This window comes from Procambarus clarkii, chromosome 2, assembly GCF_040958095.1.
Source record: "Procambarus clarkii isolate CNS0578487 chromosome 2, FALCON_Pclarkii_2.0, whole genome shotgun sequence".
Taxonomy (NCBI): domain Eukaryota; kingdom Metazoa; phylum Arthropoda; class Malacostraca; order Decapoda; family Cambaridae; genus Procambarus; species Procambarus clarkii.
In genome coordinates, this window is record NC_091151.1 from 20,719,527 (window position 1) to 20,739,694 (window position 20,168).

Here is a 20,168-nt window from a genome sequence, read left to right on the forward strand (position 1 = left end):
CAACTGGGCGGCAGCTTTACAGTCATTTGCTGCATACTTACCCAACTGGGCGGCAGCTTTACAGTCATGTGCTGCACACATACCCAACTGAGTGGCAGCTTTACAGTCATGTGCTCCACACCCACCCAACTGGACGGCAGCTTTACAGTCATTTGCTGCATACTTACCCAACTAGGCGGCAGCTTTACAGTCATGTGCTGCACACATACCCAACTGGGTGGCAGCTTTACAGTCATGTGCTCCACACCCACCCAACTGGGCGGCAGCTTTACAGTCATGTGCATGCATTACCTACAGTAAGCAAATTTAGGATACTTCGCTAAGATTTCGGGCAGCACATCATTATGAATGAAGTACTTATACACATTTCATGGACACTATTGATGTTGTTATCTTTAAATTCCGCGATTTTTTCGCATTCCATTATATAATGACGCAAAGTATGCGAATAGTTCTGCTGACAGAGTTTACATTTAGTCAAATGTAAATCAGCAGATGTTACAAACTCCCAGAGGTACTTGTAGCCGAGCCTAAGCCTAGCAGTGGTAACATCTAGAAGTCTGAGTATCTAGTGGGCCATTTTTGGTAAGCAGAACTGGCGCTGTGGGATGAACCAAACGTCGAGTTAAGGGGCCTAAATGAATGCTCATTCATATATGGCCCACTAGATGCATTCGGAGACCAATATGGGGAGGAATCCACAGGAGACAAACTCTGACTCCATCATTGATTATTTCACTATATCTGTGTCTAGCTTCAGAGATAAGCACGTCACAGTTATGCCTTGGGAAGCTGAGGGCAGTCAAGGATGACAAGGAGTCACTTACAATTAGCGTGTCAACTTTGGATTCATATACGCGCTCTAGTGCAAGGATTATGGCAACCAATTCTGCTTGAAGAGTGGAGGCCCAGTTACTTAGACGCGCTCCACACTCATGGGAGATGGAACCATCTCTCCCTGTCACAACAACTGCACTTCCAGCTGCACCATAGGACTGATGCAAGGATCCATCAGTGTAAATAATTTGGGAAAGGGAGCGCTCTCTGACTAAAGCATCAATTTGGCTTAAGGCATTGTACTTTGCTTCTTGTCGAAGCAAGGACTGTTCTTTAATCAGCTTCTTGGGTGGGAAAAAGGGGACAGTAATTTGGAAAGGAGTGATCTCCCATGGGGCAGGAAAGTGTTGTTGTTGTCTCTCTTGGTAGGGGTGATGAAAGTTATACTTTCTGAGCACATTGGCAGTTACGGTAACCCATTTGGAGGGATGCTGATCTTCAAGGAAGAAGGCTTATATATACATACACATACACATTTAATCACCCACACAAATACACACATCAGTAATCTTTTGTGTCACAAGTAATTCAACAAGAGGCTCACAATAGTCACTATAAAAGGCACTTTACATCTATGAGGAGTCGCACAGTTACTAGTCTAATTGCTCCACACCCACCCAACTGGGCGGCAGCTTTACAGTCATGTGCTCCACACCCACCCAACTGGGCGGCAGCTTTACAGTCATGTGCTGCATACATACCCAACTGGGCAGCAGCTTTACAGTCATGTGCTCCACACCCACCCAACTGGGCGGCAGCTTTACAGTCATGTGCTCCACACCCACCCAACTGGGCGTCAGCTTTACAGTCATGTGCTGCATACATACCCAACTGGGCGGCAGCTTTACAGTCATGTGCTCCACACCCACCCAACTGGGCGGCAGCTTTACAGTCATGTGCATGCATTACCTACAGTAAGCAAATTTTGGATACTTCGCTAAGATTTCGGGCAGCACATCATTATGAATGAAGTACTTATACACATTTCATGGACACTATTGATGTTGTTATCTTTAAATTCCGCGATTTTTTCACATTCCATTATATAATGACGCAAAGTATGCGAATAGTTCTGCTGACAGAGTTTACATTTAGTCAAATCTACATCGTCAGATGTTACAAATTCCCAGAGGTACTTGTAGCTGAGCCTAAACCTAGCAGTGGTAACATCTAGAAGTCTGCTAACATTATTGGATGACCCATAGACGTGCGATTCATCAAAGTTTACACAATATTGTGAAATTGAGTGTCAGTGTAGTAACACAAATTGGTAAATCATAAATATTGTAAGTTAAGAATCTGATGCATGTGTGTGTGTTTTGGTTATACCCTTGGTAAGCGAGAGTGGCAGGTAACCTATGACCCTCTGCGGTCAACGTGGGGGGGCGAGGGAGGGTGGGAGAGTCAAATCCACCCTCCAACATCTGGGCATAGTACCAGCAGCCTCCACAACACTCCATCAACCTCCAACTGATGCTTGTAGATGCTTCATCTAACCTCACCTATGTCACACATTAACCTACAGTTCCTGTGATATTTAAACTCCTCATCACAGTGGCGTCTCACAAATATATACTGTATTGGATTTTGTCCCGAAATAGCTATATGCTGACTGGACGTGTATGTATGTATGTATGTATGTATGTATGTATGTATGTATGTATGTATGTATGTATGTACGTATGTATGTATGTATGTATGTATGTATGTATGTATGTATGTATGTATGTATGTATGTATGTATGTATGTATGTATGTAAGTATGTATGTATGTATGTATGTATGTATGTATGTATGTATGTATGTATGTATGTATGTATGTATGTATGTATGTATGTATGTATGTGTGTATGTATGTATTCCCAATCACGTTAAAGACTCCTCTCTATCATCCAATTAAAGAGTTAGTTTAGTTCATTTATTATGCACCCCATACATATCTTGTGGGGGGTAGTGGAAAGGGTTACAGAGGCACATAATGGGCTCAGGGACTGAACCCCACAATTCATTTAGCTAAGCAAGTTACAATCTTGATGAGCTAGTTACAAAATTCAATATAAGTCGTCACATTAACAATGGGTTCGAGATCGACCTCAAGTACAGGTTCTTAATTAAGCAACTGACATATGTTAAGCATATGACATACTCTGTTCAATGTGTTAATCAGTGCACTTTTAAACTTAGTAACTAGAAGGTCCAGCGAACACATCATTAGCTATGTGGATGATATACTGATCCACACCAATGGGTATACCAACACCCAAAATGTTCTGAACTCTGTATTGTACACATGTCAGGAACTATGCTTAGTCATCTCAGTAGAGAAAACAAAGATCCTGAACCGACGCCCACCCAGACGGGGTGGGGCCGTTCGCAAAATGCAGTTGGATGATAGCTCTCTGCTCGACTATGTTACCAGATACAAATACCTTGGTCTTGAGGTTCTACTGTACCGCAATGTTTTAGCCAGACTGGGTCGCCAATGTAGAGAGAGGCTCCGTGCTCTCAAGGCTGTGGCAGGCAAACACAACTGTACTGTACAGTGTTATATATTTATTTCAGTTTGAACAATTTTTAACATTAAAGGATACCTGGTTGATACCTGGTTGATGGGGTTCTGGGAGTTCTTCTACTCCCCAAGCCCGGCCGGAGGCCAGGCTTGACTTGTGAGAGTTTGGTCCACTAGGCTGTTGCTTGGAGCGGCCCGCAGGCCCACATACCCACCACAGCCCGGTTGGTCCGGCACTCCTTCGAGGAATAAATCTAGTTTCCTCTTGAAAATGTCCACGGTTGTTCCGGCAATATTTCTTATGCTTGCTGGGAGGACGTTGAACAACCGCGGACCTCTGATGTTTATACAGTGTTCTCTGATTGTGCCTATGGCACCTCTACTCTTCACTGGTTCTATTCTACATTTTCTTCCATATCGTTCACTCCAGTACATTGTTATTTTACTGTGTAGATTTGGTACTTGGCCCTCCAGTATCTTCCAGGTGTATATTATTTGATATCTCTCTCGTCTTCTTTCTAGTGAGTACATTTGGAGGGCTTTGAGACGATCCCAATAATTTAGGTGCTTTATTGCGTCTATGCGTGCCGTATATGTTCTCTGTATTCCCTCTATTTCAGCAATCTCTTCTTCTCTGAAGGGGGAAGTGAGTACTGAGCAGTACTCAAGACGGGACAACACAAGTGACCTGAAGAGTACAACCATTGTGATGGGATCCCTGGATTTGAAAGTTCTCTTAATCCATCCTATCATTTTTCTGGCTGTCGCAATATTTGCTTGGTTATGCTCCTTAAACGTTAGGTCGTCAGACATTATTATTCCCAAATCCTTTACATGCCGTTTTCCTACTATGGGTACATTTGATTGTGTTTTGTACTCTGTATTATGTTTAAGGTCCTCATTTTTACCGTACCTGACTACCTGGAATTTATCACCGTTAAACATCATGTTATTTTCTGATGCCCAGTCGAAAACTTTATTAATATCAGCTTGAAGTTTTTCAATGTCCTCAGCCGAGGTAATTTTCATACTGATTTTTGTGTCAAATCCTTTAATTAAATCCTTTAAAAAGGATAAATCCTTTAATTGGTTGAAATTGGTTTTAACATTCGAAATCTAATTTGTTGATGTTAAATAATATAATATGTTGATGTTGATAATATAAGGTTCAAATTTATTAAGATACATACTTAAAAACTATTTCTATTTGATACCAACAGTATCACGTTAAGAGAAGCGTCTCGCCTTGCTAACCCAAGTATTATATATATAAAGAAACGGTGCAACTGTACTGGTATCTGCGGTACAAATATATGTCCCTATTTAAAAAAAAATAGACTGCACCAATCACTGCCACTCCTCACACCAATGCAACAGTAAGGAGAGTGATAACAGTGCTTCACATTTGACAATGTTAAATTATTTAACAGATGACGAGATAATGAACATTGGAACAAATGTACAGCTCTCTGACCTTCATATAAAATCTGCACGTGACCTCATCAAACAAACTGTGCCAAGCGTAGAAGGCCTTCATGACCCAGCGTTGTAGCGGGACCTCTCCTGGCCAGTTACAACTGGTGAATTTATTCAAATTATCCAAGTTGATGGTTGTCACTGGGTCACCGTTTCCAACATTGGAGAAACTGGACAAATTAACATATACGACACCAGGCATAAATTACTATCCAAATCTACTGAAGTTATCTTGTGTGCTCTTGCTAATTGCCAGGATGATAAGCTGATATGCAATATAATGAATGTCAGCAGACACAGGGACTCAAGTATGAGTGGGGTATATGCTGTGTTGTTTGCTGCATCACTTGCAAGTGGTGTAGATCCGGTGAACCTCGTATGATGTGCAGAATGAGACAACATCTTCAAGAGAACTTTAAAGGAAAGTGTCTCACCTCATTCCCTGCAGCTCAGACACTGAGAAGAAAACGAATCATCCGGTCATGCTCGATGGAAGTGTACTGCATTTGCAGAAAGCCAAATGATTTGAAGCTGATGGTATACTGTGACCGTTGCAATATTTGGCACCATGAATCATGTGTAGGTGTTACAGAATGTAATGATGTTTCGTGGATTTGTTTCTTGTGCGCTAGCAAGTTGTGAATTATAATTTAAAATACTTAATTAATACATTATTATTATTATTATTATTATTATTATTATTATTATTATTATTATTATTATTATTATTATTATAACCTTACCAAATGCTTTGCTGAATCAAATAATGTTATTACTTTCAATGTGTTACAATAGCATAATTAAGTGCTGCAAGTGTCAGGTCTTTTATATAGTCGGTATTTGTTATATTCTGTACTCTTTTTATGTTATTTAAATTTCAAATAGAAATAGTTTTTAAAGTATGTATCTTAATAAATTTGAACCTTATATTATTTAACATCAACAAATTAGATTTCGAATATTAAAACCAATTTCAACCAATTAAAGGATTTATCCTTTAATGTTAAAAATTGTTCAAACTGAAATAAATATATAACACTGTACGGTACAGTTGTGTTTAATTATGTTTTGCGATTCCTTTGGAAAAGGTATTTGTGCACCAAGTACTACTAGGTCATTATGAGATATGCTGAATGTTGTCAATATACCATCTGAATACGCTTCATTTTGCGTTAATCATTGAACGTCCTAATGATTAAGGTCCCCAAAAGGACTTAAACAGACCTCAGTGGATATTTTTACTCTCCCTCTCTCTCTCTCTCTCTCTTTCAGAGCATCCCTTTATGTGTTGTATGTGGGTGCTGAAGTTCAGTCTCTTGTCTATGTATAGGTGAAGGAACTTTCCATAATTGTTATTGCTAATGTTTACTTGTAATACTGGTTATACATTCAGTGTTCTTACCCTCGACGGCGGCGAGGGTAAGCCGCGGTCGTATGGTCTGAAACCCACAAATATTTACAAAGGGGGGGGAGGGGATAAAATTTCCTCTTCAAGCACGCGCACACAAATGAACTATGTTACTTAACTGGAAACACTCGTACAACATAATTTACACGATTTTTCAGGATTATTATACTTCTTACCAGTATATATACAGTATAGTACCTAGGAGGTTCTCTTCAATGATATCTAAGATAATTAAAAGAACCCAAGCAAACTACTGTGGAAATGTGCAGGACAAACATATCAATTGTGACACTAGCTCTCCACATATGGCATTTGCTTAATTTAGAAACTGTACTTGTGGTCGATCTCGAACACATGTTGTTGATGTGACGATGTGTTATGAATTTTGTGCCTAGCTCCTCAAGATTGTAACTTGCTTAGATAAATAAATTGTGTGTTCAGTCCCTGAACCCATTATGTGATAAATTAACTAAACTAAAAACTATAGTATGGCGACGAAACCTGAACTGCATAATGTAAATAGGGATTAACCAGAAAAAGATATAGGTGAAGAATAACGCCAGGTAACTGTAAAGCTGCCGCCCAGTTGGGTAGGTGTGGAGCACATGACTGTAAAGCTGCCGCCCAGTTGGGTGGGTGTGGAGCACATGACTGTAAAGCTGCCGCCCAGTTGGGTGGGTGTGGAGCAATTAGACTAGTAACTGTGCCACTCCTCATAGATGTAAAGTGCCTTGTATAGTGATTGTTGTGAGCCTCTTGTTGAATCACTTGTGACACAAAAGATTACTGATGTGTGTATTTGTGTGGGTGATTAAATATGTATGTGTATTTATATATGTATACGTATGTATATGTACATGTATGCATAAGTATGTGTACATTAATAATTTTGTAACTAGCGTCAAAAGATTGTTATTTGCTTAGCTAAACAAACTAGAGGGTTCAGTTCCTGAACCGATTATGTGCCTCTGTAATCCTGTACACCACCGCCCACAGGATGGGTATTATGGGGTGCATAATAAAGAAAAGAAATGAATGGATCGAACCCCACAATTCATTTAGCTAAGCAAGTTACAATCTTGATGAGCTAGTTACAAAATTCACTATAAGTCGTCACATCATAAATGGGTTCGAGATCGACCACAAGTAGTGCATTATATAATTTATCAGTATTGTGCAGCCTGTGATCCCCGCCTGGCTGGATACGGATACCTAGGTAGTTTTCATGTGTCCGGACACCGGCGATAAGGTGGTATTATTTATTTAACTTAAGAGATATATATTTTTAAATGTTGTCACATTAACGACTACATCTTGCTTTCTTCGGACATATAGATTTTTAAGATTAATTAAAATATATGAAGCTAATTATACAATTTATTGGCTGGTGTGCAGGGCTTCACACTCTCAGAGCAAGCCCTCAAATAACTATCAAAACGCATATATCTTCGTTTTCACTTCAGTTATATTTATGACAAAGGATTTTAAATGTAGCCTATATTTCTACCTTTTTGATGAGATAAATACTTTCGTTAATTACAATATCTAGATCAAACTAATATTGATTTTCAAAAGGTTGTATATTTTCCATCAATGGAGAGCATCAGCCAAGAAGCCTTCTTTAAAATATGAATATCTTTCCTCACCTAATAAGACCTAATCTCTGCATAAAACGCAAAAAAAAAAAGACTTGATTGTAACCTATCCACCGCTGCCTATTGGATGGGGGAGAGGGGATTATGTGTAGGATAAACATATCAATTGTGACACTAGCCCTCCATATATGTCAGTTGCTTAAATTATAAACTGTACTTGTGGTCGGTCTCGAGCCCATTGTTGATGTGACAATGTGTATTGACTTTTGTAACTAGCCTATCAAGATTATAACTTGCTTGGCTATATGAATTGTGGGGCTCAGTCCCTGAGCCCATTATGTGCCTCTGTAACACTCCACTATCGTCCATAGGATGGGTATGGGGTGCATAATAAATGAACTAAACTAAGCTCTGCCTTTTTGATAACATATACAATTATTAGCTTTATTTGTGAATCTCAATTAATTAAACAATATATCACAGAGCCTGTAGGGTTCGGTGAGATGAGCGAAGAGACATGGGAGAATTTACATAACTACAGTATATGGTAGTTTAAGTAGCGAACGCATGTCAACGAATAACGAATAACAAAACCATTGTCATATGAAGTCGATTTAACTTCCAAACATATATTTTTTAATAAATGTTAAATGTTTTCTGGCTAGTTATGTTAGATTTTATTAAAAATACGTATTGTACTTGATAACATTATAATTTAAATTTGTGATAATTTGTGCAGAGAAGTGCGACAACTGGATATGCCAACAAACACTTACCAAACAACGATATATCTTGGATAAGTCGCTCCACAACATTGCCGCTTGGACCATCGACTTCCTTTGATGCTACTTATTTCGTAATGAAATTATATTAGTTTGGAGTAAATATATGTTTTCTCATGTTCTGCATTCAGCACCCACATTATAGTGAGTAAATATACCATATTACTTCATTACTTAAATAATGATAGGAGGGTTTGAGTAGCTTTGGGTCTTTAGCGCACAGAATCTCTAATAGATGGGGCGAGAGTCGCCCCATCTGTCTCACCCGAGAGAGAGTCGAAACTTAAATTAAAATTGATATATCTTTGTTTTCGAACAAGATATATTTCATATGGTGCAATTATAATAATGTTCATATCTCGGTCTTTCTGGAGGCATATAAGATTTTAGGCTTTATTAGCGAATCTTTGTTAATTATAAATATATCGGCAAGTGCGTAGGCGTCTGCACTCCATGCCCGACATGCTACTGAGCGCTACTATAAAAACATATGTATCTTCACTTGAGCTATAAATATGTCTATTGTAATGTATTTAAAATGAAGCTCTTATTTCTATCTTGCTTAAGACATATAAAACATTTGTGTTTATTAACGAATTTACGTGAAATAAACATTGATCTGAGAGAGAGTTGCTCTGTCGTTCAGTCTGTACGGGGTGGGAGGTCCGTAATTTTTAAAATACATGAATCTTCATTAGAACTTTAAATATGTCTATAGTAAAGTGTTTAAAGTGAAGCTTATATGTCTGCCTTTCTTGAGACATATAAAACATATATGTTTACTAACGAATTCACGTGAAATAAACATTGTTCTGAGAGAGAGTTGCTCGGTCGATCGATCTGTCCGGGGTCGGAGCTCGGCTATTATAAAAGTACACGTATCTTCGCTTTAAATTTAAATATGCCCATGGTACGGTATTTAGAATGAAGCTTATATTTCTATCTTTCTTGTGACATATAAAACTCTTACGTTTATTAAGGAATCTGCGTGAAATAGGCATGGTTCTGAGATGAATGCTGCGGTTTTCGAGCTCGACGCGCGGCAATGGACGCTATACACATCCAGTGGGTGTTATTGGACCCCATACCCATTTTATGGGTGGTTGGAGCCCCATACCCATTCTATGGGTGGTTGGAGCCCCATACCCATCCTGTGGGTTGTAGTGGACGCCATACTCATCCTGTGGGTGCTATTGGACCCCATACCCTTCCTGTGGGTGGATGTGATCCCCATACTCATCCTCTGGGTGGATATGACCCTCACACCCATCCTGTGGGTGGTATTGCACCCCTTACCCACCTAACAGGTGGTAGTGGACAATATACCGATCCTGTAGTTGGTAGAGTAGACACAATACCATCCTGTTTACAGTAGTTTACCCCATAGACATTCCAATGTACCATCGTTTTCTGTTAGCAGTTCCTACAAAACATCCTTTAAAGATTTGTAAAGCACAAACTATGGTATATAATATTGATTGGTGAAGGACTGTTATTCTATGTAATCATTATTAGTTTTTATTATAATCTACTAAGAACAACTAATATTTCTCAAAACAAAACTACGAGCCTTCAATAGAAAGTAGCTGATCTATAATATTCTAAGAGCATGGACAATAGTAGGTAAATTTCACAACCCATGTGGGACCTGAAAAGTACAATTTTCCTTATAATTGAACCAATCACGACTATTCTGCTATCTAGGTTGACGGACGGGTACTGTGAGACGTAAATTGGTACGTGAGGAAGAGTTTGGGCCTTGGAAAAAAAAGTAACTGGGAATATATCACATATTTACTAATTCATATTCAACATATTGACTCTAAGCATTAAGTCATATATGTGCTGTCTTGTGTGAGAACGGGTTGTGTATAAACAAGTTAACCCATAAAAAATGTAACTTGTATTGGAATTTCCGTCTATAGAAAACGGGATATCATTACCACATAATATTATAAATTCACCACCTATTATGGTGGGAATTATTCATAATACATTAGTCTTTGGACTTTACCATCATAAAAACATCTCATATAAATTAACTTAATTATCAGAATTAATATAGAGTAAATGTGACCCTTCTATCACTCACTGTCATCTGGACAATCTAGACCAGTAGTGTCAGTGAGGAGGGAGTGGTCAGCCATTGTTATTGTACTTAGACCCGAGGCACGGGAGCAATTCAGCTCCTGTTAATTTTACTTGGACGAAGTGTTATGGAAACCAAAGGTGTACCATCATCAACATGCTGTCAACAAATACAAGTTAAGTGTTCTGCCGAAACCCATTTATCTATCATTTATGGCCATTAATGTCATTAGATAGGGTGGAACCTGTTAGAATATGATATCGCCTCATACTAAAGGTAATTAAGCCTAGGTCTTTATGGTTCCTTGTACAGTGTTTTCTCTGATATAGCTGTCATATATTAGGATTCTGGCTTCATAGCTAGCGCCCTTTTGACAGGTCAAGACAAGGAAGCATGCTTTGTGCATCAGTTACCAGGGTGATGGAAGCTACCTCACACGAGGGAAAATGTGGTGTCTACATCCTGGTTATACCTGGTGGACTAAAGCCTGCTGTACAATAAGATAAGGAACCTCTTCAATGTTTAACAATATGTGTAGTTAATACTGTAGTTTGATTGGCTGAATATATATAAATTTAATATAAACCCCCCTAATGTGTAGAGGATCGATCTGTGAGATTATTGCAGAAATACAGTCCACTTATCATCATACCAATTGCTATCGAAGTATATAAATTAACGTAAATATAAATTCATATAAATTAAATAAATATAAATCTCACAGGTCGGTTCCCACACTCACCATATAGACCCAGAACTCACCATACAACACCAGACCTCACCATATAGACCCAGAACTCACCATACAACACCAGACCTCATCATATAGACCCAGAACTCACCATACAACACCAGACCTCATCATATAGACCCAGAACTCACTATACAACACCAGACCTCACCATATAGACCCAGAACTCACCATACAACACCAGATATCACCATATAGACCCAGAACTCACCATACAACACCAGATCTCATCATATAGACCCAGAACTCACCATACAACACAAGACCTCATCATATAGACCCAGAACTCACCATACAACACCAGACCTCACCATATAGACCCAGAACTCACCATACAACACCAGACCTCACCATATAGACCCAGAACTCACCATACAACACCAGACCTCATCATATAGACCCAGAACTCACCATATAACACCAGACCTCACCATATAGACCCAGAACTCACCACACAACACCAGACCTCTTCATATAGACCCAGAACTCACCATACAACACCAGACCTCACCATATAGACCCAGAACTCACCATACAACACCAGATATCACCATATAGACCCAGAACTCACCATACAACACCAGATCTCATCATATAGACCCAGAACTCACCATACAACACCAGACCTCATCATATAGACCCAGAACTCACCATACAACACCAGACCTCATCATATAGACCCAGAACTCACCATACAACACCAGACCTCACCATATAGACCCAGAACTCACCATACAACACCAGACCTCATCATATAGACCCAGAACTCACCATACAACACCAGACCTCACCATATAGACCCAGAACTCACCACACAATACAAGACCTCATCATATAGACCCAGAACTCACCATACAACACCAGACCTCACCATACAGCCCCAGACCTCACCATACAACAACAGTCCTCACTATAGAGCACCAGACCACACCATACAACACCAGACCTCACCATACAGCACCAGACCTCACCATACAGCACCAGACTTCACCTTACACCACCAGATCTCACCACACACAACCAGACGTTACCATACAGCCCCAGACCTTACCATACAACACCAGACCTCACCATACAGCCCCAGACCTCACCATACAACACCAGACCTCACCATACAGCACCAGACCTAACCATACAATACCAGACCTCAGCCATACAGCACCAGACCTCACCATACAACACCAGACCTCACCATACACCACCAGATCTCACCACACACAACCAGACGTTACCATACAGCCCCAGACCTCACCATATAAGACCAGACCTCACGATACAACACTAGACCTCACCATACAGCACCAGACCTCACCATACAGCCCCAGACCTCACCATGCACCACCCGACATCCCCATACACCACCAGACGTCACCATACACCACCAGACCTCATCATACAGCTTCATGTCACAGCTTCGTGTCATCCTTTGCAGATGACACAAAAATCAGAATGGCAATTACGTTTGCGGAAGACATTTAAAAACTACAAGCAGATATCAACAAAGTTCGATTGGGCAGCAGAAAATAACATAATGTTTAACAGTGATAAATTGTAGGTACTCTGGTACGGCAAAAATGAGGATCTGAAACATAATACAGGGTACAAAACACAATCGAATCTGGCCCATTGTAGGAAAACAGCATGTCAAGGATTTGGGAATAATGAAGTCCGACGACCTAACGTTTAAAAAGCATAACCAAGCAAATATTGCAGCAGCCAGAAAAATGATAGGATGAATTCCGAGAACTTCCAAATCCAGGGATCCCATCACAATGGTTGTACTCTTCAAGTCACTTGTGCTGTCCCGTCATGAGTACTGCTCAGTACTCACTTCCCCCTTCAGAGCAGGAAAGATTGCTGAAATAAAGGGAGTACAGAGAACATATACGGCACGCATTAGACGCGATAAAGCACCTAAATTATTGGGATCGTCTCAAAGCTCTCCAAATGTACTCACTAGAAAGGAGACGAGAGAGATACCAAATATATCTAGTCAATTCATATTCCATGTGTATATTCTATATACACATGTAATATACTGGAGGGGACAGGTTCCAAATCTGCACAGTAAAATAACAACGTACTGGAGTGAACGATATGGGAGAAAATGCAGAATAGAACCAGTGAAGAGCAAAGGTGTCATAGGCACAATCAGAGAACACTGTATAAACATCAGAGGTCCGCGGTTGTTCAACGTCCTCCCAGCGACTATCAGAAATATTGCTGGAATAACCATGGACATATTCAAGAGAAAACTAGACTGTTTTCTAAAAAATGTGCCGGACCAACCGGGCCGTGGTGGGTATGTGCGCCTGCGGGCCGCTCCAAGCAACAACCTGGTGGACCAAACTTTCATAAGTCAAGCCTGGCCTCAGACAAGGCTTGGGGAGTAGAAGAACTCCCAGAACCCCATCAAGCAGTTGTCAAGTAGGTATAGAGCCCCAGACCTCACCATACACCACCAGACGTCATCATACACCACCAGACGTCACCATACACCACCAGACCTAACCATACACCACCAGACGTCATCATACACCACCAGAGCTCACCATACACCAGACGTCACCATACACCACCAGAGCTCACCATACACCACCAGACGTCACCATACACCACCAGACGTCACCTTACACCATCAAACGTCACCATACACTACCAGATGTCACCATACACCACCAGACCTTACCATACCCCCCTCAGACCTAACCATACAGCACCAGACCTCACCATACAGCACCAGACCTTACCATTCAGCATCAGACCTCACCATACAGCACCAGACCTCACCATACAGCACCAGACCTCACCATACAACACCAGACCTCACCATTCAGCATCAGACCTCACCATACACCACCAGACCTTACCATTCAGCATCAGACCTCACCATACAGCACCAGATTTCAACATACAGCACCAGACCTCACCATACAACACCGTATTTAACCATACAGCACCAGACCTCACCATACAACACCAGATTTCACCATACAGCACCATACAACACCAGATTTCACCATACAACACCAGTCCTCGCGATAAAGCACCAGTCCTCGCGATAAAGCACCAGATCTCACTATACAGCACCAGACCTCACCATACAGCACCAGACCTCACCATACAGTACCTGACCTCACCATACACTACAACAGCTCACCATACAACACCAGACTTCAATATACTGCCCTATACCTCACTATACAGCGCCAGACCTCACAATACACCACCAGATCTCATTATTCACCACCATACCTCACGTACAGCACCATACTCCACAGTACAGCACCAGACCTCACCATACAGCACCAGACCTCACCATTCAGCATCAGACCTCACCATACAGCACCAGACCTAACCTACACACCACCATTCCTCACCATAAACCACCATTCCTCACCATACAACACCCCGCCTTATCTAGTCTTTGATTGGTATCCAACTACAGTATTCTATTATTTCTTCATCCTCCTGACTACCTTAGTTGTTATGGTTGCTGGAGCAGTATGGTGAATTTTGTGTCTCGGTCTTGAAGATGGTTGACTGAATCTGAGTGTTGTCTGGCTGTTGATAATTGGTTGAGTGTTGGATGTGCAGGGTTTAGCCAATGTCTGATGTTCCTTTGTAGTTATTTCTGTGGATTTTTTAAGTGTTGAAATACTAGGCAACATTTCTTACCTTCTGCTATGACCACGATGTTGCAAGAAGAATTGATATTGTCTCTCCTTCACCATAATGTTGAGTTATCTTGAGGTTATCTTGAGATGATTTCGGGGCTTTTTAGAGTCCCCGCGGCCCGGTCCTCGACCAGGCCTCCACCCCCAGGAAGCAGCCCGTGACAGCTGGCTAACACCCAGGTACCTATTTTACTGGTAGGTAACTGGGACATAGGGTGAAAGAAACTCTGCCCATTGTTTCTCGCCGGCGCCCGGGATCGAACTCGGGACCACAGGATCACAAGTCCAGTGCGCTGTCCGCTCGGCCGACCGGCTCCGCAAACCGGATAGTTTGATAAAGATGTTTACAGAGACTGGTGTTACAGGTGGTGCTGAGGTTCTGCTACTCCCTCGACGCCAGCAACATCAACGACGCCCCGCCCGCTCAACTGGCGGCCCATATACAGCAGTTAACACCTCTCCTACAGGTAAGGTTGTTGGAGGAGTGCCACTAGCCCACACCTGCACGGTAAGGCTGTTGGAGGAGTGGCACTAGCCCACACCTGCACGGTAAGGCTGTTGGAGGAGTGGCACTAGCCCACACCTGCATGGTAAGGCTGTTGGAGGAGTGCTACTAGCCCACACCTGCATGGTAAGGCTGTTGCAGGAGTGCCACTAACCCACACCTGCATAGTAAAGCTGTTGCAGGAGTGCCACTAGCCCACACCTGCATGGTAAGGCTGTTGCAGGAGCGCCACTAGCCCACTCCTGCACGGTAAGGCTGTTGCAGGAGTGGCACTAGCTCACACCTGCATGGTAAGGCTGTTGCAGGAGTGTCACTAGCCCACACCTGCATGGTAAAGCTGTTGCAGGAGTGCCACTAGCCCACACCTGCATGGCAAGGCTGTTGCAGGAGTGTTACTAGCCCACACTTGCATGGTAAGGCTGTTGCAGGAGTGCCACTAGCCCACACCTGCACGGTAAGGCTGTTGCAGGAGTGCCACTAGCCCACACCTGAACGGTAAGGCTGTTGCAGGATCACCGCTAACCCACACCTGCATGGTAAGGTTGTTGCAGGAGTGCCACTAGCCGACACTTGTACGTTAAGGCGTCGTAGAGTGAATGGTCAGCTGTGTTTGCAGGTTGATAACAGTGAGTATTGCATGTGCTGATGCAGACGTTTTCTGGGAAGATAACAGTTAGTGTTGCATGTATCGTTGCAGACGTATGCTGGAGTGATAGCAGTGCTGCAGGCCGGCTTCATCGGGGTGTGGGGAGAGTGGTACTACACTGCTAACTATGGGAACAACGGTGTCGTCACCTCCCAGGACTGGTACAAGAGAACACAGGTGGTGAACCAGCTGCTCCAGGCTCTTCCAGCATCCAGGTGGCTACCACTGTGATCCTTATCCTTCTCAACATCCAGGTGGCTACCAATGTGATCGTTATCCTTCACAACATCCTGGTGGCTACCACTGTGGTCCTTATCCTTCACAACATCCAGGTGGCTACCACTGTGGTCCTTATCCTTCACAACATCCAGGTGGCTACCACTGTGATCCTTATCCTTCACAACATCCAGGTGGCTACCACTGTGATCCTTATCCTTCTCAACATTCTGGTAGACACATAAGAACACAGTAATGGATACATCCAGGTGGACACATAAGAACACAGTAATGGACACATAAGAACACAATAATGGACACATCCAGGTGGACACATAAGAACACAGTAATGGACACATCCAGGTGGACACATAAGAACACAGTAATGGACACATCCAGGTGGACACATAAGAACACAGTAATGGACACATCCAGGTGGACACATAAGAACACATCCAGGGGGACACATAACACAGTAATGGACACTGCTATACGGCCAAAATATTAGTCCATGAGAGGCAGCTCTTATTTACATACACACAGACTCAGTTATATATATGTCTAACCTACGCTGGAAACAATTCCACGTCTATTATATTACCTGTTAATTTGTGGCATAAATCCACAAGACCAGACACCAGTATTGACCCAGATTTGTCTGGAACTTAAACTTATTCAATACATATATCCAATGTTTAGAGTCACATTTTGTGTTGATGTATTAATCAAGCCTATGTCCTCTTTTATACTCTTTTATTCATTAATGTACATTAATTATGTCACCTTATACTTTTAGTCTTTTAAGAGAAAGTAAAATTCGGTGTTTTCAACATCTCCATAAGACAAGTTTCTTATTCCTTGGGTTAAATTTCTCAGCCTTCTGTGTACATGATCATGTGAACTTATGTCCACTGTGTAGTTGGGTGACCATTACTCAGCTGTATAATCCTCCTGAGGCCTAATACAGGCAAGGTAAGGAGGAAGCCTCGTGAGGCCCAACACAGGCAAGGTAAGGAGGAAGCCTCGTGAGGCCCAACACAGGCAAGGTAAGGAGGAAGCCTCGTGAGGCCCAACACAGGCAAGGTAAGGAGGAAGCCTCGTGAGGCCCAACACAGGCAAGGTAAGGAGGAAGCCTCGTGAGGCCCAACACAGGCAAGGTAAGGAGGAAGCCTCGTGAGGCCCAACACAGGCAAGGTAAGGTGGAAGCCTCGTGAGGCCCAACACAGGCAAGGTAAGGAGGAAGCCTCGTGAGGGCCAACACAGGCAAGGTAAGGTGGAAGGCTCGTGAGGCCCAACACAGGCAAGGTAAGGAGGAAGCCTCGTGAGGCCCAACACAGGCAAGGTAAGGAGGAAGCCTCGTGAGGCCCAACACAGGCAAGGTAAGGAGGAAGCCTCGTGAGGCCCAACACAGGCAAGGTAAGGAGGAAGCCTCGTGAGGCCTAACACAGGCAAGGTAAGGAGGAAGCCTCGTGAGGCCCAACACAGGCAAGGTAAGGAGGAAGCTTTACCATCACACTGAGGGCCACAGCGCTAGCAACACTACAAACCTGACATGGCAGGGCTCATCCCGTCGAAACCTTTAAAATGCTGAACAATTTGGCAGATATTGTACCTGAATAAAATTCTCGGAGTCCTACTCTCCATGCCCGGCCTGAGGCCAGGCGTAACTTGTGATAGCTTGGTTCAACAGGCTGTTGCTTGGAGCGGCCCGCAGACACACATATCCACCACAGCCTGGTTGGTCGAGTTCTTCTTGCAAAAAAGTGTCCATTTTTTTCTGGAAGACTCTTCTTCTGGCAATATTTCTTACACTTGCTGGAAGTGTGTTGAACAACTGAGGACCTCTGAAGTTCATAGTGTTCCCTGATGGTGTCTCTGGCACCTCTGCTCTTCGCTGGCTTTATTCTGCATTTCCTTCCATATAGCTCACTCAAGTATGTTATTAATTTCCTGTGTAAATTTGGGACCTGGCCCTCCAGTATTTTCCATGTGTCTATTATTTGATACCTCTCTCGTGTCCTTTCTAGAGAATACATTTTGAGAACTTTGAGACGATTCAATAATTTCGGTGCTTCATCGTGTCTATGCCTGCTGTATATGTTCTTTGTATTCCCTCTATTTCAGTAATCTCGCTTTCTTTAAAAAGTCAGATTTAACACAAACAAGGAGCAACGGCTTCAAGCTCGATAAACCACAATGTAGGACTGAGAACAGGAGATTTCACCCACAGGGTTATTAATCCATGAAACCGCCTACCCGCTGAAGCAGTAAATGCCAAATCACCACTGCAGTTTAAAATCCTCCTCGATAAAATCATCAGGACAAATAGGGACATCTTCGACAAGCCGCCGGCTTCTTGTCCTCGTCGAGGCCACAAGAGAGTTAGTGGCCCTCATATAATTTCCGATAGACGTCTTATTGCTGAAGCATCAGGAAATAAATTCCATTATGTCATTTCCTTTAATCAGTATATTTATGCTTTCATTTTTTTGAATTAGATTCCTACTTATCTCGAGTTCAGACTTCACGACTTCAAGAATTTTGTGCGTAGCTCAAAACCCAACACTTTCAGCATTAAACTCTATCTGCCACTCTAGTCTTGAAGATATTTTGTCTTCATCGCAATTTATTTCCCAGAGCTATTTATGTGGGCCAAAAAAATATCGTACTAGAAAATGGAAGCGGCTCTCAAAGTGACGTACAGTCCCGTTTTCTATGTTCGGTCCTCTGGAAGGTTAGGACACGACACTTTAAACTGACCATTTTGACCATGTGTTTGATGCACCAGGCTATCAAAGGTTTTAATCCTTCATGACGAAGGCTACACCAGTCTCTGTGGTGTAGTGGTAAGACGTTCCGCGAGTGCTTTGTCATGGGTTCGTATCCTGGTCGGGGAGGATTTACTGCACGTAAATCCTTAACTGTATCCTCTGTTTAACTCAACAGTAAAATGAGTACTTGGTTGTAAAAACGATTCTTCGCGGCGGGGATCGTATTCCAGGGACCTGCCCGAAACGCTACGCGTACTAGTGGCTGTACAAGAATGTAACAACTCGTATATATCTAAAAAAAAAAAGAGTTCTTTGATTACATATAACTTGTGGTTTAAGAAAGTGTGCTGAACATTTGAGGCTCGCGTGTTCTTCAGTAGTGACTGATTTGATGAAAACGATCAGTGATCTCTAGCTATGGCGAGACTGTCGGATGTTCGGTAAGTCTCACATCTTCCAACATTTTTGTACAGTCTTTCACTGTCAAGTGATTACTGTACTAGATATGCTAGTGTGCTTGATGCATCAGGCTATCTAAGATTCGAATCCCTCATGAGGAAGAGTTATTTGGTTTTATATATATATATAATTATATATATATATATATATATATATATATATATATATATATATATATACATATATATATATATATATATATATATATATATATATATATATATATATATATATATATATATATATATATATAAGCCTATACTTGCATAAACCACAAGTGAAGATTAAATAATCTTTGGACAACACCCACCAGTGGGACTCGAACCCAGAAAGCACAACTACCTTCCAGTAGCAGGCATAACTAGTATGCTTTAACCCACTACACCATCAGACCTTTCAAAAGAAGTAGATAGTTCGAGATATATATCTCAAACATCTCCACTTCCC

The 20,168-nt window shown here is 41.9% G+C and overlaps 1 protein-coding gene and 1 long non-coding RNA gene across 2 annotated transcripts in view; one reads left to right on the forward strand and one right to left on the reverse strand.

Annotated features, from left to right (window-relative positions):
- The window catches only part of LOC138366954 (uncharacterized), a 367,457-nt gene that overhangs the window by 128,714 nt on the left and 218,575 nt on the right, over nucleotides 1-20,168 (reverse strand). The gene's annotated exons all lie outside the window — the stretch shown is intronic.
- Nucleotides 15,143-20,168, forward strand: part of LOC138366876 (uncharacterized) — a 64,197-nt gene continuing 59,171 nt past the window's right edge. The window contains exons 1-3 of the mRNA XM_069328170.1: nucleotides 15,143-15,184; nucleotides 15,475-15,591; nucleotides 16,327-16,490. Coding sequence (XP_069184271.1) covers nucleotides 15,143-15,184; nucleotides 15,475-15,591; nucleotides 16,327-16,490 — 323 coding nt within the window. The remainder of the gene's footprint in view (nucleotides 15,185-15,474; nucleotides 15,592-16,326; nucleotides 16,491-20,168) is intronic.